The sequence below is a fragment of the Musca domestica genome, unplaced genomic scaffold, assembly GCF_030504385.1.
Source record: "Musca domestica strain aabys unplaced genomic scaffold, Musca_domestica.polishedcontigs.V.1.1 37, whole genome shotgun sequence".
Lineage (NCBI taxonomy): Eukaryota > Metazoa > Arthropoda > Insecta > Diptera > Muscidae > Musca > Musca domestica.
In genome coordinates this window covers 1,456,796-1,482,176 of record NW_026712321.1, presented here as the reverse complement: position 1 = coordinate 1,482,176, position 25,381 = coordinate 1,456,796, and the positions used below count along the sequence as shown (strand labels likewise).

General features: G+C 35.1%; 3 protein-coding genes across 5 annotated transcripts; 2 read left to right on the top strand and 1 right to left on the bottom strand.

Moving 5' to 3' along the window:
* Positions 1 to 1,206: 1,206 nt before the first annotated feature.
* LOC101901385 (exostosin-2) lies at positions 1,207 to 3,853 on the top strand. The gene is made up of 3 exons (XM_005190853.4): positions 1,207 to 2,864; positions 2,928 to 3,087; positions 3,146 to 3,853. Exons 1-3 carry the CDS (start codon positions 1,406 to 1,408, stop codon positions 3,645 to 3,647), a joined length of 2,121 nt encoding a protein of 706 aa, XP_005190910.2. The 5' UTR covers positions 1,207 to 1,405; the 3' UTR covers positions 3,648 to 3,853.
* A 917-nt stretch (positions 3,854 to 4,770) lies between these two features.
* On the top strand, positions 4,771 to 11,297 carry LOC101901721 (benign gonial cell neoplasm protein). The gene is made up of 5 exons (XM_059126139.1): positions 4,771 to 6,467; positions 6,529 to 6,888; positions 8,165 to 9,127; positions 9,187 to 9,934; positions 11,146 to 11,297. The coding sequence occupies exons 1-5, from the start codon at positions 4,919 to 4,921 to the stop codon at positions 11,282 to 11,284; spliced, it is 3,759 nt and encodes a 1,252-aa protein (XP_058982122.1). The 5' UTR covers positions 4,771 to 4,918; the 3' UTR covers positions 11,285 to 11,297.
* Positions 11,298 to 11,429: 132 nt separating this feature from the next.
* On the bottom strand, positions 11,430 to 24,086 carry LOC101887255 (focal adhesion kinase 1). Of its 3 annotated transcripts, none has more exons than XM_020039395.2 (20): positions 23,930 to 24,086; positions 23,709 to 23,833; positions 22,827 to 23,041; positions 22,361 to 22,773; positions 22,022 to 22,299; positions 21,835 to 21,944; positions 21,191 to 21,453; positions 20,869 to 21,121; positions 20,576 to 20,800; positions 20,377 to 20,509; positions 20,167 to 20,299; positions 17,766 to 17,907; positions 17,493 to 17,697; positions 17,288 to 17,427; positions 17,068 to 17,225; positions 14,745 to 15,229; positions 14,487 to 14,597; positions 12,396 to 12,510; positions 12,120 to 12,329; positions 11,430 to 11,947 (listed from the first exon to the last, which is right to left on the bottom strand). In XM_020039395.2, exons 3-20 carry the CDS (start codon positions 22,846 to 22,848, stop codon positions 11,750 to 11,752), a joined length of 3,594 nt encoding a protein of 1,197 aa, XP_019894954.2. In that variant the 5' UTR covers positions 22,849 to 23,041; positions 23,709 to 23,833; positions 23,930 to 24,086; the 3' UTR covers positions 11,430 to 11,749. The 3 variants fall into 3 exon arrangements, with proteins under 3 accessions (XP_019894954.2, XP_058982123.1, XP_019894953.2); XM_059126140.1 differs by having other exon boundaries at positions 23,709 to 23,829; positions 23,930 to 24,079; XM_020039394.2 differs by having other exon boundaries at positions 23,709 to 24,081.
* Positions 24,087 to 25,381: the final 1,295 nt, after the last annotated feature.

Sequence of the window (25,381 nt, the reverse complement as noted above, 5' to 3'; positions counted from 1 at the left end):
ATGACAAAATTTTAATTTTTTTTTTCAAAAATAAGTAGAGTTTTATAAGTTTTCTTTTACGTCACCAATCGGATTATGATATACATTTTCAACAATTTTTACAAATTTGAATAATTTTCCATTTGAAATTTTCAATTTCCAAATTGGTCCTACTTTTTTTTGTCAAAATGCATTTGTTTTTGTGAGCTAGGTGTTTATATTTTTTATTGTTATTACTTTGCGCTTCCTTATACTTTTAATTATCGTGTCCTTCTATTCTTCGGCATTATTCAACTGTTTTTCCTTTTCATTTGACATAAGGTCTTGTCTGGTATAAACGCCAGGTTAGTACATTACCTTACACCACCAACTAACCTTGACGAACGACACACTATTTCATGTAAGGTCTTACTTTCCGTTTTAATTCGTTACGTCACTAACTAATCGAGGTCTTAGTCCAGGACTAGGCATGAATAGTTTGGCTAAGAAATTGGGAGGCAACATTTTTAAATCTATTAAGAAGAGAAATAAAGTGCTAATGAAAAATACGAAAGAGCACAAAGAAGAGTCAAGACAACAATTAGAATAAATCCCCTAATGTAAAACAACATTTGGTCTTTGCAATTGCTTCTGCTTTTAAACATGAACGTAAGAGTTGATAAGTGACCTAAAGAAGAAGCAGCGGACCAAATATGAAAAAAATTTAAAATAAAGCCATGGTAAAATTAAGAAGGTAAAGTCATTTCAAATAAGCATTCCCATCTCTGCATTTTCTGTAACCTACCTTGTCAAATTTTACGGCATAGAAAATAGGTTCCCACCTCTGATTTGTGTGTATACAATGGATTTGTAAACATAAATTTTGACAATGAGATGTTGTCAAATTAATAATTTTGAAAAAGTTGTCATATGATTGCATGACTTTACCTTCTTAATTTTAACAAGAATAAAACAATTTGCTCATTCTTGTTATTTCCCTACCTTTTCCACTGTATTGTCTGTCCATAAAAAGTTAATCGTCAATACTCTCATCTCAGGTGGCATCACTGTTAATTTTCAGTGAGCTATCATTTCCAGTGATTAGCCGAAAGCAACAGCTGATGGCCGTTATGTATTGCACATTCGTAAACAACAACAGAGTTTTCGATGATTTTGCTTTCTGTTTATATTTATCGGGCATTATCTGTTTGTCTTCTTTGTTGGAACGTCTTATATTTCAGTTGGTTTCCACAAAACACCACATCTAAGGATCTAAGGTGGCGATAAGAAAGATAAGAACCACAAAAACTAAGGTCGATCCAGCAGCATAATTCGACAATAATTTTCGTATACTTATGACAACAATCATAATGTTATTGTAAAAACACATCTAATTTTTCGGGTTTCGCGGCGATAAGACCACAACTGGGGTCAATCCAACAGCATAATGCTGAATAAATTTGCTCTCATACGCAGTGAGTGCCAACAAAATATCTATGTTGTGCTATTGTTGTCTACCCTGGTGCTGACTGCAATTACCCTATACAATGCCTTCTACAAGGCTCATCGGCTGCATGGAGAAGACAATTTTAATCGTATATCATTGGATCTGAACGATATTGGAGAGATACGTCTGACAGAGTCCATAGATCGTACCCGGCCACGCCGTAGTAATTGTACAATTTGGACATGTATGGATCCCTATCGATGTGGGCATGATCGCATAACGGTGTATGTGTATCCCCTGCAGGAGTATGTGGATGCAAACAGCGGTGTTGAGGCAGCTCCTTTGACCCAGGAATTCTATCAGATTTTGGAAACCATTGTGAAAAGTCCATATTATACCACCAATCCGAATGAGGCATGTCTGTTTGTGCCCAGCATTGATCTGATAAATCAGAACAATATTAATTTAGATTTGGTAAATCGTGCTTTGGCTTCGCTAAACTATTGGGATGATGGACGGAACCATTTCTTGTTCAACATGTTGCCTGGAGTGTTTCCCACATTTAATACAGTGCTGGATGTGAATACAGATCATGCCATGATTGCCGGTGGTGGCTTTGATTCGTGGTCATATCGCCATGGTTTTGATATATCAATACCGGTATGGAGTCCGTTGTTGCGTAAACATCCGTTGGCGACTTCATACAGTGGCGGTTCTGCGGACTATTTACTGCTGGTGGCCCAATTGAATATATTACCCAAAATGCTGTGGATCTTACAGGGATTGGCTGAGGAAAATCCCAAAGACATTTTACTTTTACAGCAGTGCAATAATAAGCCATCACGAAAGACCAGATGTCTGGCGGCAGACAATGGACATGAAATTTCATATCCCAGTGTTTTGCTTAAGGGTACATTTTGCCTTTTGGGTCCCAGCCTGAGACTTGGTAACCCAGATCTCTTAGAAATGCTGGCCTTCAATTGCATACCGGTAATAGTTGTGGATAGTTATATTCTACCCTTTGAGGATGTCATAGACTGGTCGTTGGCCTCGGTAAGAATACGGGAGGCCGACATACACTTGGTTTTGGACACCCTGAAAAGTATATCCTCAGAAAAAGCCGAAGAAATGAAGCAACAGGGCCGCAGACTCTATGAGAATTACTTTAATAGCATCAGAACCCTAACCATTACAACTTTGGAATATATACAGTGTCGTTTGTTTCCACACACCGAACGAAATAAGAAACATTGGAATTTCGTTGATAGCTCAAATGGCGTGGCATTGAATCCTTTGTTTTTGTCCCGGGTTGTCAGTAGGTCAGATGGTTTTACTGCTGTTATATTGACATATGATAGGGTGGAAAGTCTGTTCCTGTTGATAGAGAAATTGTCGGTGGTGCCTTCGTTGCATGCCATATTGGTGGTGTGGAATAATCAGCAAAAAGCTCCTCCCCTATGTAAGTTTATTCGAACATATATATGATTTCTTATTTATTCTTAATCCCACCTTGGGTTTATAGTATCAAGCTTCCCAGCCATATCGCGACCAATTAAGGTAATACAAACCAGTAACAATCGCCTATCAAATCGTTTCTATCCCTATAAGGATATTGAGACTGAGGCCATACTCACCATTGATGATGACATAAATATGCTGACCGAGGATGAAGTGGAATTTGGGTAAATATATCAATTCATTTTCAAAATATCTTTTTTATAGAAAATATTTTTCGAATAGTTATGAGGTATGGCGTGAATTTCCCGATCGTATTGTTGGCTTTCCCAGTCGCCTGCACGTGTGGGAAAATTTGACCTCCCACTGGCGTTACGAGTCAGAGTGGACAAATCAAATCTCAATGGTACTTACCGGCGCCGCTTTCCATCACAAATACTGGAGTCACATGTACACGTATCGAATGCCCGAGGTCATTAAAGACATTGTTGATGGCCGCATGAATTGTGAAGATATTGCAATGAATTTTCTAGTAGCCAATGTCACCAATAAACCACCCATCAAGGTGACACCCCGTAAAAAATTTAAATGTCCCGAATGTGCTAACAATGAAATGCTTTCGGCTGATTTAAATCATATGCGTGAACGATCACGTTGCATAGATGAATTCACCCATATTTATGGTCGTATGCCATTGAGAACAGTGGAATTTAGAGCAGATCCGGTATTGTTTAAGGATAATTTCCCTGAAAAGTTGAAACGTTTCAGTGACATGGGAACCCTGTAAAGGGGGATAAGTGCTAAAGAAAAGAAGACGCAGCCAAAGAAGCAAACAAAATTTAAATTACTAGACGAAAGAAATTAAGCTTAAATTAGTTGTAGTTGTTGTAGTTTGAATCTACATATCGCCATAATAATAATAGTAATTAATAACAATATATAACAATATATTCGAATAAAATTCATTCCATTGGACTTAAATACTCATATAAATGTTCTTGTTTTTCTTACACTATAGTGGCGGGGAATGGGTTATTAAAGTAGGTTATCAGGGTTAATCCTGACAATTGATCATAAGAAACATACGCTAAAGTTAACCCTGATTATTGACCAATTGGCTCTGTTCCAGAACAGCAAGAATGTAAAAATTTTGCTACAATAACTGATTTTTCTTTATTTTATAGAAGAAAACTGGAAATAAGTAGATCATTGGTACATACCATTAATTGAATGTACATTTTTTAGGCAACTTTATTGAGATTGGTCCATTATCAGGAATAGTCCGGGTAGAGGTTTTATGTGCAATAACATGGTACCAAAAAAAAAATTGCAACCAGTTGATAACAATTTTTTCTGAGTGTACTCGACATATGTCACTCCTTTGATATAAGACTTTGATATAAAAGTCTTAAGAATTGTATTTCGAAGCGCAAATAGAAGAAAACTAAGAGAAATATCAAATTATTGTCAAACACTTATAACATGTCATTTAAAATATTTCTGGTATTACTTGGAAACTGTTTTACCTCCTTAATGTACCATGGGCAAAGGTACTTTTAAAAAGATAAAAAAATTAAAAATCGCCAATTGAAGTCAAAAGTCGATCTTCACATCCCTACTTTACAAAGCAAGCAAACATTTGTGCTGTACTTCATGCCAGTTTATTTTCCTTGAAGTCAAAAATCGATCTTCACATCCCTACTTTACAAAACGGACAAACATTCGTTCTATACACTTTAAATTTCTTCATGCCAGTTATTTTTCCATTTTATTCTTCCTGTTTTCTGCAATTCATATAAATGAATGTCCAGAAATAAATAAGAAAAGATCAAAAGCATCCAACAATCGATCTCTCTATAAATCGACTTTCTTTCGATTAGTCAAAAGTCGACTTAGACATCTCTACTTTGCAGCATAAATAACGGCTCATTCTGCAAAATCTTTCTTTGAAATTGTCGTTTGTTCGTGTCGTAGTACTTTTTCCCATTGTGTATTTATTTTATATTATTTTGCAAGAAAATTTACTTTTTTTATTATATTCCAACATTATCGACCACCATGTCGTCGTCGACAAATGAAATTTTGCATTTTTATGTCTCGGAACAACTGAACAGCTTTAGCCGCGAAAAAAGATGCTGTATGAAGTACATGGGTCATTTGTTTGAAATTGATCCGCAATTCTTTGCAAAAATTGTCAAGGATTTGCGTCTGCGCATGCGACCACACATTGATAACAATGGCCAGGAATCGGTTGTTGTTTTTAAGGATAAATGTTCACACAATACAGCGGAAATTGTGGACTTAAAGTTGACCACGGAATCATTGAAGGATATGTATAGGTTCCATTGTGGCTCAGATTTTTGTGGTAGTCAGCAGGAGTTTGAAATGTCGAGTGATTTTTTTAGTCCCGGCAATGTACCACCCACCGTGCCACCACATCGTTTTTCGTTGGGTCCATTGAAACAGTCCATTGCCCGTTGTAATGAGATGGGCCAGCAAAGCTTTCAACGCAAAAGTCCCATGCAGCGGTATAAGCAAATGATTTTAGAGGCCTTATCGCGTAGTCGAGTTGTGGTGGTAAATGGTGGCGCCACATTTGGCAAGTCCACTGCCATACCCATGTACATCATTGAGCAGTGTAGCCAAGAGAAACGGCATTGTAAAATAATTTGTGTAGAACGCGAACAATTGGTGGCCATACACAATAGTGAGCTGCTGGCCGGACATTTTCATGAAAAAGTCGGTGAAACTGTGGCCTATCAGGTACAACTTCAGAGTCGAATAAGTGACTCATCCAATCTGGTCTATACTACTTCGAGTTTTTTGTTACGTGTCCTCATGGGCCAGTCCATAATGGACAGCTTTCGTCATATATCCCATTTGGTTGTGGTTGATGCTCATCTCCATGAGGCCTTTTCCGATTTGTTGTTGCGTGAATTGAAAGTGGCCCTAAAATATCATCCATATCTAAAGGTGATTTTACTCTCCAACTACAGTCGAAATTATGAATTTCTACAGTATTTCGGTGAGGGAGAAGAAATAAGTTTGGAAATGAATAATGATATGATCAAAAATCAAGTATTTTATTATGAAGATATACGTAAGATTCTGTCGGAAAGTGCACCATCAGTTGGGATTCGTAAAGCATTTAAAACACTGCCCATTACGTTGGCAACCGGCCACAGCCACAATAATAATGATATGCAAACAAATCTAATTCAATTGGATAAATGTTTGGAGACCTATGAACGCACTGCCCACGATCAATGTTTTGAATTTTTCCTCTATATGGTGCAAGGAGAACAGGCCAACATAAATCATCGTCATAGTGTTACGGGTAGAACGGTACTCAATATTGCCGCCATGCTGGGCAAAGTAGAGCATGTCAAGATCCTGCTACATTTGGGTGCTGATCCCTTTATTACCGATAAGCTAGATGTGGATGCTTTAAAGGTGGCCATCTCTATGAGTAATTTGGAATGTGTAGAGCTGCTAAAAGTGGCCTATTTTGAAAAGTCGCCACAAATCAAGGAAACTCATGTTGATAATTTACTTATTTTGGATTTAATAAATATGTTGGCAACAAAAAATGATGTTTGGATAAGGGGTAAGATTTTAAACATAAACTTCACTCAAATTGATGTAAATGTTTTCTTTTTTTGTTGCAGGTAACATTATTGTCATTCTGCCATCTTATCAACACCTAATACAACTGAACTATACTATATTAAAGGAGAAGCTATTGGGTAGTCTTCCCCAACAAATTTCCATATTTATGCTGCACAATCACACAGAAAAGGCACATTTGGATGCCATGATTGCCAGCGATCCGAAAGTGATCAAAATAATACTGAGCACTGATATTGCTGAAACTTTGATGTGTTTTGATGACCTCCAGTATGTCATTGATGTGGCAAGGCAATATCGTACGGTCTTCGATAGTGAGACTCAGTGCAAGAAACATGTCTATGAGTGGTCATCGAAACAGAATTTGGAAAATCGTCGTTTATTGGTGACACAAAATGGTGGTGAGAATAAACATAAAATTTCCTTTCTTTAAGATCGTGGATATAAGACATGGATTTCCAAAAAAAAAAGACATTGCATTTTTATACCTCCCACCATTGTATGGAGATATTTTGTTCGGTATTTTATTGATTTTAGCGAAAATATTCACCGGAATTGTTTCAAATTTGGTGTTTGAAGCTCGTAATGCATGCTACAGCCTAAGACGGAAATTTTTCTGTTCAGGGTCACGACTTCGTATAGCCACCATATAACGATACCTCCCGATATTCGGTATTTTGATGATTTTAGCGACATTATTCACGGGAATTGTTTCAAATTTGGTATTTGAAGGTCATAATGGATACTGCAGCCTAAGGCAGAAAATTGTCTGTGCAGGTTCACGTCTTCGTATAGCCCCCATATAACGATTCCTCCTGATTTTGGGTATTTTGATGATTTTAGCTGCATTATTCATCCGAATTGTTTCAAATTTGGTGTTTGAAGCTCGTAATGAATACTACATCCTATGACGGAAAATTGTCTGTGCAGGTCCATGTCTTCGTATAGCCCCCATACAACGGTACATCCCGGTATTCGATATTTTGATGATTTTAGAGACAATATTCTTCGGAATTCTTTCAAATTTTGGCATTTAAAGTTCGTAATGAATACTGCAGCCTAAGACAGAAAATTGTCTCTGCAGGTCCACGTCTTCGTATAGCCCCCATATAACGGTAACTCCCTATATTCGGTATTTTGGTAATGCGGGTCCACATCGTCATATAGACCCTAATATAACGGCTACATTCGGTAATTTTAAGATTTTAAAAGAATTTTTAACGGATTTTTTTTTTTGAAAATTGCCAAATTCGTTCCAAATGGACTTACAGCTTTTTTAATAATTATTAATGTTTTAAAATGTCATTAAAGTTTTCTCAAAGGCCATTGAAATTCTTTGTAAATTTTCAAAGATCAAAGAAATCACGGCTATGATCCTCCAAAAATTTTCCGATATTTGGTTATTTGAATAAAATGATTGGTCTTTTGTCAAAGATCACTGCCATTATCATTTGCCAATCCTTGTCAAATATTATTGGCCATTGGCCAAAGATTTGCTCTGTTTCGGCAAGAATCTAAAAATGTGTCTGCTTTATGAATTTGCAGGTTCTGGGACACCCAAATTATTATTGTCAGGGGTCACTTTTTTCATTTTTTTATTAATTTTCTTTGATCTTTTGTCAAAATCGCTAATATCTCCTCTTTTTCTTTTAATTTCACATTTTCAAAACTTTTCAGGTGGTGCCTGTTTTCATCTGCTGCCCCTGGAACAATACAAACAATTGCCCGAAGTTCAGACACCCGATTTATTAAGCAAACCCCTGGATCGTGTTTGCCTGGCTGTAAAATTGCTATCTCAACACACCATGGTGTCGGAATATCTACAAGAGACCATTGTACAACCGCCATTCACAAAGGTCTATCAAGCTGTGGAACATCTAAAGAAAATAAGTGTTTTCACAGATCTGGAAGACATTACATGGCTTGGTTGTCGTCTCATTGATGTGCCCGTCGAATGTCACTTGGGTAAATTATTGGTATTTGCCATTCTGTTACAATGTCTAGATCCCATTTTGACGATTGTGAGTTTTATGACTACCTTGGATCCATTTGAAACTGCCCACTACTCAGATGATTTACTTGAGCCGCATAGGGATATCGTCAGGCAAAAGCTAAAAAATGAACGTAAACATTTTGCCGAAGGTCATCTTTCAGATCATTTGGTGTTTTTGCGTCTGTATCAAGAGTGGCAGAATGATTTGCGTGACGATAGCATGGATAGCATACCAAGCGGTTATAATTTCACCCTGAATGGTCTGCTGGAATATGTGTGCAATGTTAGGACACAGCTTGTGGGTGCCTTACGTTCATCGCAACTAATTCACAACAAGGGTAACTTGAGTATGCATTACATTAATCTCAAGTCCAATTGTTGGCCCATCATTAAGGCAGCCTTGGTGGGCGGCCTGTATCCCAGTGTGTGTGCCTTGGATAGCCAGTGTAATCGTTTGAAATCACCCAATAAACATGAATTGGTTTTACATCCGGATTCGGTATTACGCGACTTAAGTTTGGATTCCATGAGAGATATGCATTTCAAATCGCCTTGGATAATCTATGGCCAGGCCACAAAAAGCTGGAATTGGAATAGTATCAATTGCAATACAGTGGCAGGTGGCCTGAGTGTGGCTTTATTTGCAGGTAAATTCAATTCAGTTAGGGGTTTGTTAATTTTTGATAATTAATGTTTATTTGTCCAGGCCCCACAAAGCTATCATCCTCCAGCAGTAAAATTACCACTCCATCCAATGCCACAGAATCGTCGGAATGTTTATTACACATTGATGAGTGGATCTGCTTTAAATTGGCCTACAACGAAGCTGCCCTTCTGCTCAAGACACGACAACATTTTTACAACATTTATGTCAATTATCTGCAACATTGTGGTCTTTTGGAAAAATTCAAACGTCCCAATGTCACCAACAGCACCACCAGCACTTCTCAGAACAGCATACTAATTGATTGTATTGAGAAAATCCTTGTGCAGGAAGATCTGGCCAATGGTTTTCCACAACCAGAACGTATTGGACTCAGGCCAAAAGCTGTTCCCAATAAACTTATGATGACACTTAATGGCGGCATGTTAATGGCACCATGCCTATATAGGTCGCAATTTCAAACGTCGGCAGTATCGAAGAATTTGCCAACACCGAATAATGTACCGGTCCCGCAGCGTAGCAAACAATATTTTATGGTTTACCGAAAGGATTTGAATGATGTTGTTGGTGTCGATATGATTATGAATACATCTTCGTTGCGCCACAGTGAATGGTTTCACTTGCTCAACAATTTGTTGGATGCTAAAACGGACTGCAATCGTTTAACTTTTATTATATTTTATACACGCCACCCAGATCTGCTGAGAAGCGTATACATGGTCGATTGGAATAAAGGCTATTTGGAGCTGTATCCCTGTTTTAAATTCAATATAAACCTGCATTGTGTTTTGTAAGTATTTTTATACCCTACACCACAAGGTGGTCAGAGTATTATGTCTTTGTGCATTTGTTTGTAACAGGCAAAAGGAAACGAGATAGACCCATAGTTCCTTTTGATGATTTGTATAAAATCACATTCTGAGTCGATTTATGCATGTCCGTCCGTCCATCTGTCCATGTATTTTTGTAAACAAAGTACAGTTCGCATTTATTGCCCTATCCAGATGATATTTTGCACAAATCATTTGTTTGGCCCAAGGACGAACCCTATTGAAATTGGAGATAATCGGTCAAAATTGAGATATAGCTCCCATATATATCTTCGTCCGATTTGCCTTTTATTGTGCACCAAACGTGCAATATCAGTCCGAATAGTATGGAATTTTGCACGTACGATCAGATTGAACCTGAAAATAAGTATGCCAGATTTAATAGAAATCGGTTCAGATATAGCTATAGCTCCCATATATATTGTTCATCCGATTTGTTATTTTTGTCCTCCGCAGCCGTAATATGCACTCTGTAACAACAATATTTGGGGAAATATATCAAATACAAATCCGAAATACATTTGCTAAATTTTATCGAGATCGGTTCAGATTTGGATATAGCTCCCATATATAACATCGTCCGATTTACTTTTGATTGTGCACCAAACGTCTAATATTTGCCCAAATTGGATGAAATTTGGCACTTACGACCGAGTTGAGTCTAGAAGCTAGAATGTTAAAGGTTTAAATATAGCTATAGCTCCCATATATACTGTTCATCCGATTTGTCATATTTGTTACCCACAGCTGTAATATGCACTCCGTAACAACGATATTCAGGGAAATTTATCAAATACAGCTCAGAAATATCTTTGCCAAATTTTATCGAGATCGGTTTAGATTTGGATATAGCTCCCATATATATTTTTATCCGATTTCAAATTAATTGTGCCACAAATGGGCAATACAAGTCCAAATTTAAAAGATACAAATGCCTCGGCATATTTAGTCCTTTGAACTTTAAATTATAATTATAATCAGCTCTACTAAGTTAGCAAAGTGGTGTAGGGTATCATAAAGTCGGCCCCGTCCGACTTTAAGACTTTCTTTGCTGTTTTTTTTCGAATGGTAATAGTGAAACAATTACCATTCGAAGTGAAGTCGTATATCGTACTTCCCATAGGATTATCATTATCTATTATTAATTTTTTTATATTTTTTTCTTTTCTAGAAACAACGTCAACAATGCCGCCCTATCCATGGCCTTGAGTCAAAGAAGAAACGTCTTTGCCTTGGATCAAAATACTGGTTTATTTATATTAAATATGTTTGCTTATCGTAACAATTGGCTACACAGCAGCAACAATTGAGCTAATTTTATATGAATTTAGCAGTTTTTAGTTTATATTTTATTATGTTTTCATTTTTTATATTTTTTATTTATTTTATTAATAATGTGCCTGAATGAGTATTTTACTTTAGTTTTAAGCATAAAAAAAGAAACGCATTTCGATATTGAATTTTCCATTAGTTTTTTTAATGTATTTTTGTTTTGTTTTTTTGTTTAGTGCATACTTCAATAAATATGTTAAAAATTCTATTCATTATTTTATGAGAAATTTCGGATAGACATAGAATTTGGGAAGATATTCTATATTTTTAATGCTGCTCTTTAATATATATAATTAGGGCAGCTCCAATTGGGGATAAGTAGGGAATAAGTGGGGGAGTGGTGGGAAGGGAAAGTTATGGAAATTGCTTGTCTAAACACGCACACATACAAAATCTCTAGGGTTACAAGAGAAATCTTACAACTAAGTTATTTATGTTAGGTTTTAGTGGGTGTTAGTATCTTCAATAATTTTTAAAGGATTTTGATGTTGTTGTTGTTGTTGCAATTGGTGTTCGTTTAGAAAATTTGATGATATTGACGACATTCCAAGGTCGACATTGAAAGTGGAGTTTCTCCTTGTTATAAGAATATCATCAGCATTATGGACTAGATTTTGATTAACTACAGTATTGTGAGCATCCTGGAAAGAAGAAGAAGAAGGAAGGGATCCAAAAAGGAATTTATAATTTTTTGAATTAAAAAAAAAACGTTTTTTAACTTGAAAATTTTTAATAATATTCTTTTTATTTGCTCTAATGAAGATAAGCATTATTAATTTTTAATGGTTTCTTGTTTCTTCCAATTGTACTTACAGTACTATTCGAGTACAATGGTTCCATTATATGATTTTGCATTATTTGATAACCATCTTCATTTAATATTTCCCCACCAACCATGTTGGATGATGATGACGATGTATTGGTGTTGATATTGCCACTTGCCGCCGTTGCTGTCATTTGATTAATGCTACTTCTACCACCACCACTACTACTGCTAGACACCGCAGATAATGGTGGTGGTTCCTGTGCGAAATTTTTTATTATTACATTTTTTTCGTTTTCAATTAATTTTTACCAAATGAGACTTACATTTTGTTCGAAATATTCAACGAAAAGTGATTCGTAACGCTGTCGTATATTATCAACAACATCCAATAGATTTTTGGCATCCATGGCCAGCACATGGGCGGCCGATAACATGCCTCTGTAAATTAAGAAAAAGGAAGAACAAAGAAATTTTGGATTTTATTATTCATATTTATGTCTAAAAAAGAATAGATATTAGACAAACTTAGAAGAAATTTCCCGCAAAAAATTATGATTTTACTTTTTTTGAGGTTTTTCTTGTTGCTGCCCGTTTTGATCATGATTTTTTTTTAATGTTTCCAAATGGGAAAATTTCACACTCAACTTTATTGCACAGAACCTGCTCATTATACCGAAAATTAAAATTTTCCTTTTTGAGGTTATGTTAAGGTTAATATTTTTTTTTAATTTCCAAAGTATTGTGAATGCATATTTGCATTAAATTCTCAAATTAAGAGCATTGAATCATGAAAATTGTTTATTTAGAGACAATTTTTTGTTTTTTAGGAATTAAAAATTTTGAGGTTATGTTTATCAAAAAATATTTTGGTGTTGCCTGTTTTGATCAAAATAAAATTTTATTTTGAAACGTTAGCAAAATGGAATGTTATTAATTTGTTGCATAAAACCTGTTACTAAAACCAATAATTTACAATTTTCCTTTTTGAGGTTATGTTAAGGTTACTATATTTTTTTTAATGTTCAAAGTATTGTGAATGCATATTTGCATTAAATTCTCAAATTAAGAGCATTTATATCATGAAGCCCGTAAAAATTATTAATTTAGAGAAAAATTTGTGATTTTATGCATTTAAATTTTTGAGGTTATGTTTATCAAACAATGTTTTTGTTGTTGCCTGTTTTGATCAAGTTTTTTAATGCTTCAAAATGGAATTTTATTTTTTTTTTGCAAAAAAAAAAAATACAAAAAAATTACAATTTTCTTTTTTGAGGTTATGTTAAGGTTAATATTTTTTAATTTCCAAAAGAATTGAATGCATATTTGCATTAAATTCTCAAATTAGGAGCATATAATCATGAAGTCAATAAAACTATTTTATTTAGAGACAATTTTTTTGATTTTAGGAATTAAAAAATTTGAGTTTATGATTATCAAGCAATGTTTTCGGTGTTGCTTGTTTTGATCAAAATAAAATTTCATTTTGAAACGTAGCAAAATGGAGCAGCATAAAACCTGCTGCTAAAACCAAAAATTTACAATTTTCTTTTTTGAGGTTATGCTAAGATTAATATATTTTTTTAAAAAACCAAAAAGCATTGTATGCATATTGCTTAACATTTTCAAATTAATAACATTTCGTCGTAAAACCCATAAAATATTGTTCATTTAGGGAAAGTTTTATGCTTTTATTTTTTAGGGTTATGTTGCATTAAAAAATATATATATATTTTTTTTTATATTTTGAAGCAAGTTAAAATGTTCAATGAATGACAACAAAAATAATGTTATAATCATATATAATTTTGTGTTAATATTATTCAGTTATATTAATATTTCTTGATTTAAACTTTTTTCTTCCTTTAGGGTTATGTTGCATTAAAAAAAATATTTTTTTTCTATTTTGAAGCAAGTTAAAATGTTCAATGAATGGCAACAAAAATAAAGTTATAATCACATACAATTTTGTGTTAATATTATTTAATTATATTAATATTTTTTGATATCAAGTTTTTCTTCCTTTTTTTGAGGTTATATTTGATTTCCAATAAAATAGAATATTGTTTCTATCAATTTGATTTATAATAAAGTCTCAAATTAATAGTATTTAATCGTAAAACCCATAAAAATTGTTCATTTAGTGAAAGATTTATGAAAGTTTTATTTTTGAGGTTATGTTGCATTAAAAACATACAATTTTAATTTTGAAAGAAATTCACGCCCTTTAAAATCTTCAATGAATAGCAACCAAAATAGAATTATATTCGTATACAATTTTGCGTAAATATTATTTAATTATATTCTTGTTTTTTTTTTTTAATTTCAGTTTTTTTCTCCTTTTTTTGAGGTTATCTTGGATTTCCAATAAAATGGAATATTGTTTTTTTTTTTTTTTTTAATTTGAATCTACTTACTTTTTATATTCTACATCTAATGTAGTATCACTGTACTGTTGTGCCAATTTCATGGCTGCCACCAGTTCATGCATATCCTTGGGCAATACTTTGTGGGCCATTTCCACTTCTCTGTAACAAAAAACAGGGAATAATAAGTTATCATATAGAACAAAGAACTTTCTACAGAACATAATTCTAAGCTTTATTGAGATCCTTTATGAGAAGAAATCCTATGGAATCCGTAAAAAACTCCATTTGGAATAACATTGAACTTACTTTGAGGCTTCGCCTGGTATTAAAGGTGACAAATGATCCACCGATTGCAACAATTTACGCAATTCAAAACCAATGTTCTTAACCAATTCCAGGAAATTATTACTCTTGTGTTCGCCCACCTCCTGTGACAGAGTTATAATTGCCTTCACCACATTTGTGGTGGCTATGTAGACAGCATCCTTGTTACGATTTAGGCTAGGCCTAAGACTATTCTTTTGATGTTGTTGTTCGGTAGCGGACAATAATTGTCGATCGTTCATTGCCATCGTGCTTAGACGATGTGACAGATGATTATTGGCTTTCGTCGATGATGGTGGTGGTGGTGGATAACAACTGCTTTCACTTAGACTGGAAGAACTATTGTTGATGTTGTCATTCAACGATGAACACAGCGATGATGATGGGGCAGCATGTGTCTGTTGGATGTTGTGTGGGTGGTGGCTTGGCGTTTCCACATCACGGCTAAGGGAGGTTTTACGGGGTTTCTGTTTTGGAAAGCAAACAAAGAGTTCAAAAGGTAATGTTAGATTTTCTTTTAACTTTCGAAAAGCTCAAGCATTTCATTGGCATTTAAATTTTCTTAGATCCAAAAGAAAATGTTTGGCCAATGAAAATATTTGTATTCATTTCTTTAACATTTCGAGGACTACAAAAAAAAAAAAATAAAAATTACAAATCTAAAAAAATTGATCTCCATTGCATCAAGTCCCACTCCACATGGGTAAAGTTTGTCGGAAAGATAACTGCTTTTTGAGAAAAGGGCGAGCGAGAGGATAGGAAAAATAACTCAACTCCCTTCTTTCCCCAAAATACTTCATTTCCTTTTCCGTCAACTCTTCCCCGTGTGTTTACGGACCAGCAAAAAAGAAACAAAAATATAAAATTATCTAAAAAAAATCAACCAAAATTCTATAAAAGAAAAAAAAAGAAAAATTCCTAATATTTAACAACAAATATACGTCTCTAAAAAAAATATAAAACAAAATGAATTAAAAAGTAAAAAAAAAAACACAACAACAGTTCAAGCATCAACGAAACTGAAATGTCAAAAACCAAAGAACATCCATCTAAAAATTGGGGGGTTGGGAAAGAATTATTTTCAAACCTCCGTCAGTTGTAGCATTGAATTGCTGTTTTTAACCTCTGAATCCATGGTTGGTTGGGGCATCATTTCCATACTTAATGGTGGCTGCTGTATCTGACCGGCCGCCATCATTATGGAGGCTGGTTGTTGTTGCTGCTGCTGCTGCTGTGTTATACCCGTGGCACTGATACTCTGAGCCATTTGTTGTTGTTGCTGTTGATTTATTCTCTGTGGATCATAGCCACCATAGATAAAACCATTACCCGGTGCCATGGGCGTATACAATTGCCCTGGCAGCATGCCACCACCACTGTTTGGTGCCTGCAACTTATTTGCTGGACAAACATCATAGATTTCCTCCTCAAATGCCTTGTACTCGGGCGAGTTTTTCATGTGATTTTTAAAGGCCAAAAATGAAGAGTACGCTTCTAAACTACCTGAACGCGAATATGATTTGGGAAAATCTCGACTATTGTGAGCGGAACGCTCTAGACTAGCACTACGTGGTACACACTTGCGTGGTCCAGCAGCATTAAGGGGACTTATTAGGGATTTATTGCGTTCCAATGAACCACCAATCGATCGCGTGCAATTGTTATTTTGAAAATGTGGTGGCATAACATTGCGTTCCAAACTACCACAGTGAGTGGTGTGAGGAATGTGACGATTTATGGGTGGATTACGACCGAAATCATAAATCATTTGGGTGCGTTCTTCTTGACCCAATGAGGCTGATTTGGTCGCGGTTATGGTTGAGTGGGGCATGTGAAACATGCCCTCTGGTACCATAACAAACTGGGGCACCATTGTGGTAAAACCCGACAAGTGTCCCCCACCATCATGGACATGTGTGACAAATGGTTGCCTTATGGAGCCACCGCCACCACCACAAGCATGATGAGGATAGGGCATTTGCTGTTGCTGTTGTGGCTGACAGTCTGTGGTAAACATTTTACTTTGCTGTTGCTGGGTTGTCTTAATCGTCTGTTGTTGTTGTTGCGCTTGAGTTTGAGCTTGAATTGTTGCCTCATTATTCGCTTTTTGTTGCATCATTTGTTGTTGTTGTTGTTGTTGTTGCTTATCTTGTTGTAGCCTATGCAAAACTGTTGCCTTCTCTTCCCTGGTTATTGTATTGTCTAATTTTAGAAATTCCGAAACCGGAAGTTTACTTGTCTTTAAAGCTATATCATTATTGGTGGTCTTGCTAGTGTCTACATCTACAGCTAATGTATTAAATACCGAGGCAGGTGTTGTATAGGCTGCAGGATTAATGCCACGATTTTCATTTTCCTTCATAAGACGTGCCAATATTTCGGGATTTTGTGCTATAATATACGTCTGGGGGCTAAGGGCACTAGAATTTTTATCCCCAGCGTTGGAAGAAAATTTCGAGTTGTCTGCAAAGGAAAAATTACAAATTTTTAAAAATACCAAAACAAACCACAACAACAATTCTTACCACCAACTAATTGTGGTGTCTTTGATGGTTTCGAGGGTGGCATATCCAAATCACTGTTACTATTGACCATGGAAAAGAAACCAGAATTTTCTTTATTCATGGAATCAAAACCAGCAGCTCGTTCTTCAATGAGAATTTCACTAAAAAGAAAATGTGTAATTTGTAACATTTTCCCCATAAATTTTAAAAGAAAAAAAAAACTTACTAAAGTGTCTCCTTGATTCTTTTGAAATTGGGCCGTTTCGAGGGCTCATAGGTCCAACATTGTGACAGTAGGGAATACAATCTGGGTGGACAATTGTTGGGGAATGGTAAACGTTCGCCATTTTCCAATTTGGCAATAATGTCACTATTCTTAATACCCTGGAATGGTTTAACACCCAACATCAAAATCTCCCAGGCACAGACGCCTAAACATGACATGGAAAATTAGGAATTAAACAAACTAAAAAAAGTAAACATTTTAAACATTATTTACCAAACATCCAAACATCACTGGCAATGGTGAATCTACGAAAGTTAATCGATTCAGGAGCCATCCACTTAATAGGCAGCATACAAGTACTGGAATGATAATACGATTGTTCCGATACCCAGCGGGATAAACCGAAATCAGCCAACTAGAATAAGAACAAAACTATTAGCTTACGTATGTACTACATAGGGGGAAAATATCTTGAGATGGAAATTTTAATACCCTCCACCATTTGGAAGGAACTTGAAAAATTGAAAAAGAAAATTCCGAATACTAATACTTAAATGAAAACCGTTATATGGGGACTATACGAAGACATGAACCTGCATACGAAATTCATAGGCTGTAGTACCCATTACGAACTTTAAATACGAAGTTTGTAACAATTCCGGTGAGTAAAGCCGCGAAAATCATGAAAATATCGAATATCGGGAGGTGCCGTTATATGGAAGCTATACGAAAACGTGGCCCTGTAAATAATGTCGCTAAAATCATGAAAATACCGAATATCGGGAGGTATCGTTATATGAAGGCTATACGAAGACGTGGACCTGCACAGACAATTTTCTGCCTTAGGTTGCAGTATCCATTACGAAGTTCAGATACCAAATTTGAAAAAATTCCGAGGAATAATGTCGCAAAAATCATCAAAATACCGAATATAGAGAGGTATCGTTATATGAGGGCTATGCGAAGACGTGGACCTGCACAAACAATTTTCTGCCTTAGGCTGCAGTATCCATTACGAAGTTCAGATACCAAATTTGAAACAATTCCGATGAATAATGTCGTTAAAAGCATCAAAATATCGAATATAAAGAGGTACCGTTATATGGGGGCTATACGAAGACGTAGACCTGCACATACAATTTTCTGCCTTAGGCTGCAGTATCCATTAGGAACTTCAAATACGAAATTTGAAACAATTCCGGTGAATAATGTCGCAAAAATCATTAAAATACCGAATATCGAGAGGTACCGTTATATGAGGGCTATACGAAGACGTGGACCTGCACAAACAATTTTCGGCCTTAGGCTGCAGTATCCATTACGAAGTTCAGATACCAAATTTGAAACAATTCCGGTGAATAATGTCGCTAAAATCATCAAAATATCGAATATAGAGAGGTATCGTTATATAAGAGCTATACGAAAACGTGGACCTGCACAGACAAATTTCCGTCATAGGCTGTAGTATCCATTACGAACTTCAAATGCCAAATTTGAAACAATTCCGGTGAATATTTTCGCTAAAATCATCAAAATACCGAATATCGAGGGGTACTGTTATATGGGGGCTATACGAAGACGTGGGCCTGCACAGACAATTTTCTACCTTAGGCTGCAGTATCCATTACGAGCTTCAAATACCAAATTTGAAACAATTCCGGTAAATAATGTCGTTAAAATCATGAAAATACCGAATATCGGGAGGTACCGTTATAGGGGGACTATACGAAAACGAGGACCGACATGACCCATTTACGAACTTTACCTGCCTACTGGAAAAATATGCATATATGGCCAATTTTAGTCTTCTATCTTAATTCATTCGAAAGATAGCGTGATTACAACAGGCAGACAGACGTACATCGCTAAATCGTCTTAGAATTTTACGCTGATCCAGGGTAGGGTCTGTCATGAATATTTCGAGGAGTTACAAACGGAATGACAAAACTAATGATTATATTTCTCTTTTTAGAAAACCTTTAGAAGCTCCACTCCCCAGAATAATGTGAAAGGTTTTCTGTCTCTAAAAGACCTTGTGAAGGTTTTCAGATTTGAGAAGGTCTTTGGACGGCCTACTCTTCTCTATTTATAAACTGATTCAATTGATTTTCGGTATCTAAAGAACGTTCTGAAGGTCTTCTCTGAGTGGGCGTGGAAGATTTTTTAAAGAAATGTTTACCCAGAAGGCTTATGTTATGTACTCTGAGTCTAGAATGTATTCTGCGATATGTTGATATATATTCCGTGTATTTTCTTTTCAGAAAAGGCAGTTAAACCCTCTCTGGATGGTCTTGCAAAAAGTTTCTGTCTGTGAGAAGAATGTTATTGGTTTTCATATTTTTAGAAGATCTTCCAATTTTTTTTTCTGTAGAACTCTTTTTTAGAGGTCTTCTGAAATTCCTTTAGAAGTCTTTCCTTTAAAGCGATCTTTGCAATATAGATGAGTTTTTAGAAAAATGCTAAGATAGAAAATCTCCATTCCAGGAAAGACCATTGCTTTATATTGTAGTTTTACATTGCAAAACGAAATTTGTGGTACGACTTCACAATGAAGAGTGTTGCAATCGCAATCTTCTCTTGGCAGTGGTTTCGTTTGTCTTGGCCTCACTCGGCGGTTATTATCATCATCTAAACAAATATTATACCAAGATTATGATGGTGTTGAGACACAAACCTTTATGCAAGTAGGTGAACTAACTAAAACATTGCGTGCTGCTATATCTCGATGCACGAATTTCTTAGATTCCAAATAGCTAAGGGCAGTAGATAGCTGATAACAATACAGCAGCAATGTCTCCCTTCGTAATCTTAAATTAAACAAACAAACAAACACACAAATTAGATGACAAACCAAATTCAAATTCATACTCATAATACAACTTACTTTTCAGCATTCGATTTAAGATATGCTCGCAGTTCACCATATTCGGCTAATTCCATGACAATCCATACTGGAGATTCACTGCATATGCCGATTAAACGGATAATATGGGGATGATCGAATTTTTGCATGACATCTACAAAAGAATGGAAATTTGAAATGCAAAGTCATTTTTTCAAACGGTTTTTGCGGGTACACTTACAGGCCTCTTCGAGGAATCTTTCCATTTTTTCGGGATCATCATTTGTTTTACATGTCTTGACGGCCACCTGTATAATTGCCGAATTACCAATATCGTTTTTATCACCCTTGCCGTTACCACATTTCACTTTAGTGTGATATGTGCCAATGTAGACATCACCAAACTGGCCCACTCCAATGGTATTGTTTAGGGTTATTTCCGAGCGATCCAATTCATAATTTCTTACTGGAATTGCGTGTGGCATATATTAGAGTTTTATAAATTCAAAAAAAAGGAAAACTTTTTATAATTACCAGCTGGTGTCGAATAATCCCCCTCTTCATCGGCCAAACCCAGTTCAGCATAATCTTCACTTAATTTTGGTTTAGAATTTTCGCTATAATTTGTTTCGTTTGCATGATCGCCGCCACCACCACCGCCATTATTTAGGCTATTTGTTGTATCATTTTTCACATTGCCACCAATGGGATTCCATAGAGTGCAAACCTGATTATTGCTAATCAAAAGGCAATAACCCTCAATGAGATTTGCAATACTTGTGGCAGTCTATAAATAAAAAAAAGACCAATATATATTTTTAGTAGTGTGAGTGTCCAGGTATATGTTGTTACTTACATTATAACCATTACATGTTATCACCAGATCTTCATCTTTGCTTGTTGTAGTTATTTTAACTTGTGTCTTCATTTCGCGACATCGACATGGTTTCCCCTGGCCCAAATTATCATCGATGCTGGGTGGCAATGATTTGAGTAGACTTTTCTCGTGATTGGAATGTGCATCTTCTTTGGGTAGAAATAAAGTGGTAATACGATTTATATCCTTAAATGTGGCCACTTGGGTCATATTTGTCTGGGGATGGGTTTGATATGAAATGCCTGGAAGAAAATCATAAAAGAAAAATAAATATACATGGAAATCTTTACTATGTATCCTCTATGAAATAAGGACTTCCAGAGGATATCGACTTAAAAAAAAAAAAAAAAACAGAATATTTCTGAGAGGTCTTGAACAAATTGTAAAAATTCTAATAAATTATGAAAATATAGAAAATATTAAAACTTAGAACTTTTTTGGTTAAAGCCATCTTGATATAGGAAAACATTCTTAAGGACTACAATATACAAACTTCTAGAGGTCTTTCAGTAAATCTTCTAGGTCTCCCAGGTAAAAGTCTATTTACTTTTATGGAGAAAATATAAGACCTTTTTTTTTGGATAGAAGTCTGTATTATCATATTTTTTTCTTGAATATATTACCTATTTTCGGGCCAACATAAAGATAACTAGATATGTTCCACGATGAACTCAGCGTTACGGAAAACTTTTCATATTCGGTTTCGTAGAAATTCTTCAAAATATCGAAATACCTTTAATAAAAAAAGACAATTGAATAACTCATTAGTTATGAAAAGCAAATGAAATTATTATCCCCAGTTATGCTTACTTCGTTATGTATTCGATATCGGTTAAATGGTATAATTTTTTATATGTTGCGAGTATCACTTTTTTCAGATTCTTTGGCTTTGTTGAAGATATCACAGTTTTTGGTAGAAATTGATTAAATCCCACTTCTTTGTCTATGTGTTCCACATGCTGTGTCTTTTTATCCGGTATCGCTGTGGTCATATTACGAAAATAGTGCAGCATACTGAGGCAACACAGCTGTATTGCACTATCAAAGTCGATACTCGTCGAATTCGATTGAATAAAATCTTGTTTAACCTAAAGAAGGGAAAATGACATTCAATCATCTATGCGAAAATTCAATTTAAAGTTTCCATACCTGATCAAAATAGAAATAACATGTGATTTTATCTTCATTGAAAAGTTCCCGAAGACTGTGAGGCAAGTAGCGGATACGCAACTCGGGCCTCCAAACGCTAAGCTTATCGTTAACATTTACAGTTGGCGGTATATGTTGTGATTTCTGTTGGGGACACTCGGTATTCGGACAGGTGGAATTCCAAATATGTTCAAGAAGTTTTTGTATTTTCGTTGTTTTGTTCATCCACAGGGTTTCTTTGCTGACCATGTTTTGCAGACGCAATGCATAGTAACGTGGATTGGGCTTCTTGGCATAGGGTACCATGGCCACCGTCTTTTCAATGATATCTTGGACCGTGTCCTTTTGTTCATCCAGGCTGACCGCATGGTGAAGATTATTCGGCCAGTAGACATTCAAGGATGTTAGGTTACCTTGAGAAGGGGAAATTATTATTTTTTTCAAAATCTAAAGAAGCTACACTTACTTTGGTTAGAATTTTGAGACATGCTTTTATAAGTTTTTGTTCTGGCTATGCTCCGTTGTCTCAGATCAATATCCTAAGACAAACAAACAATGTTTGATTGATCAATGTTGTTTCCAGGAGGATTAAATCAAATCATGGATACATTTGTGTGTGTGTTCAACTTGTCCTTCTCTTGATATTATTTTATACAAATTTTCTTTTCGCCGCCACAGTCACTGGAACGAAAAAAAGGTGATGTATTCATTAGCAATTAAAACGTAAAATGATATGTCTGATCATGCTTGGTTTTTGAGAAAGTTCATCAATAATTGCGTGAGCCAATTATTTGGTTAAAAAACAAAAACTCATGTGAAAATCTATGTACGAATATGTGCAGATGTGGACATATGTGTTTTGATTCGGACATATGTATAGAAAATTAGACAAACCACACGTTTCATAATGACGACAACCCCAGCACCCAGCACCAAAATCGTCTCTAATCAGAATTAGATCGCGGCAAAGTTTTGATGTCTTCCAATTCAAGTGAATAACAGCAGCATTCATTCATTCGCACAAATAGATATGTAAACAAATGCCCCTATTATTATTATTTATATATTTAGCTACAATGTGGTTGTTTTGTAATTAAATGCAATAAACAATGATTTATCGAAAAAATATATCATAATAATAAATAATAATAGCGAAAATTACGCTAGACACACACTTTGTGTGAAAAAGTTGCGTTGGCCGCATTCATACCATCAAAAATGAAAAAAAAAAATGGGCTCGACTGTTTTTTTTTCTATTAAAAAGGGAGAGACATTCGGCCAGCCAGCCAGACGGACGTATGGAAATGGGCTGATACCACCAATTTTTTTCAGGGAGTTGATAACATACCTCTATTCCAAATATCCTTTGGACCCAGCTAGGAATGCAAGCCTACCAGCCAGTCAGTGGTTTTTCTTATTTCCTTCCAATGCGGCGGGGCATTCACAAATAAAATACAATATTTTCTTTTCTATCTATTTGCAGCCACCAGTAGTAATGAAGAGAGCAAAATGGGAAAAACATTAAATCGTATAGAATTAAATTATGTTTACACTCTCTATATTCCATACAATGTGTTGCGTTTGCCTTGATAGTGGCCTTTAGTTTTTCATCTTGTATTTTATTTAATTTTAATACATTTAATTCGTTTATTATTTCGTAAAAAAAGTATTATTTTGCAATCAAAAACAACCAATCACCAACCACCTCCGCAAAATGTATCAATCAATTTACGAGAGAGAGAAAGAGAGCCAGCACAGACATAGGGATACATAAGTCGACATGTTTGGATATCGATAATTTAATTTTGCACAACACATTCATTGTGATAATAGGTATATAATGGCATGAGAAAGGATTTTATAACACCCATAATGACCAAACATACAGTTTTATTTAATTGAGAACTCAAATTGGTAGAATAAGAGCTCGTAAATTAAGTAAATGTCAAAAATCAAATATTTATCGCACAATGATGACTATCGATTAAACTTGAAAAACTCGATTTTCGTTTTCAACTGTAAAGCCCTACACGAATAAATATTTCCACTCACATTAAATTGATAACAATAATCCGTTGTGGGCAGAATAAGTACACGAAAAGAAATAAAATACATTTAAGAGTTGGTACCATGGTGCAATAAGGAGGTAGAACAGCTTCTCGAAACTACAGCCCTGAGCCTATGCCCGCTTCCTGTCAGACTCATTCAAAATTATATACAACAAGTTGTTTTATTTTTTTTTTCATGAGTTAAATAGCGCGGAAAATGAATTAAATGCCTGGATTTTCTATCGAAAATATGATCCAAACTGTTAAATCATTCATTTTTAGCCATAGATTGGTTTTTTAAAAAATATTTTGTTTTCATTTTTCAAAACAATAAATACATACACAAAATTGGTAGAAGTCGGGTACACTTAGAAAAAATTGTAATCAGCTGGTTGTTCTACCTTGCCTTTTTATTGCATCATTTGCAAAATTAATTATGGCAATATATTTCCAACGGCCTTCTCATTTTCTGAAATGAAAAATATTTTAATATCTTAAATATGTACGTATGACGCGTGGCATATTTTACATAATTAATAGATAATCTATTTTATTCGCCGTACCTGGAGAAGCAAAAGCAGTTATATGTTCCATATCATAGGAAGACGTATTTTATTCATCTTTTCTTGGGCTTCAACTTATGAATAAGAGATTTTAGACCCTTCATCTTAAGGAAACTTTCTCGTCGTTGGTATTTTATCTATTGTCCTCGACATACGTTTTATTTTAAGTCAGTCTTTGGAGATTACCGTTGTTATTGTACCATGCACGAAGCATGCATATGCAGTTTCACCATGGTAGAAGAATACATGTAGATGCATCAACGCTTGGGAACATTGATATGTCAAAACTTTTAACATGATTTGTCAACAATAAGTAAATTTTTATATGCTTACTTACACGACATAAATCGGAAGTGGTTATAATATGCATTTTTCAACCATTTTTACAAATTTCAATAATTTTTCATTTT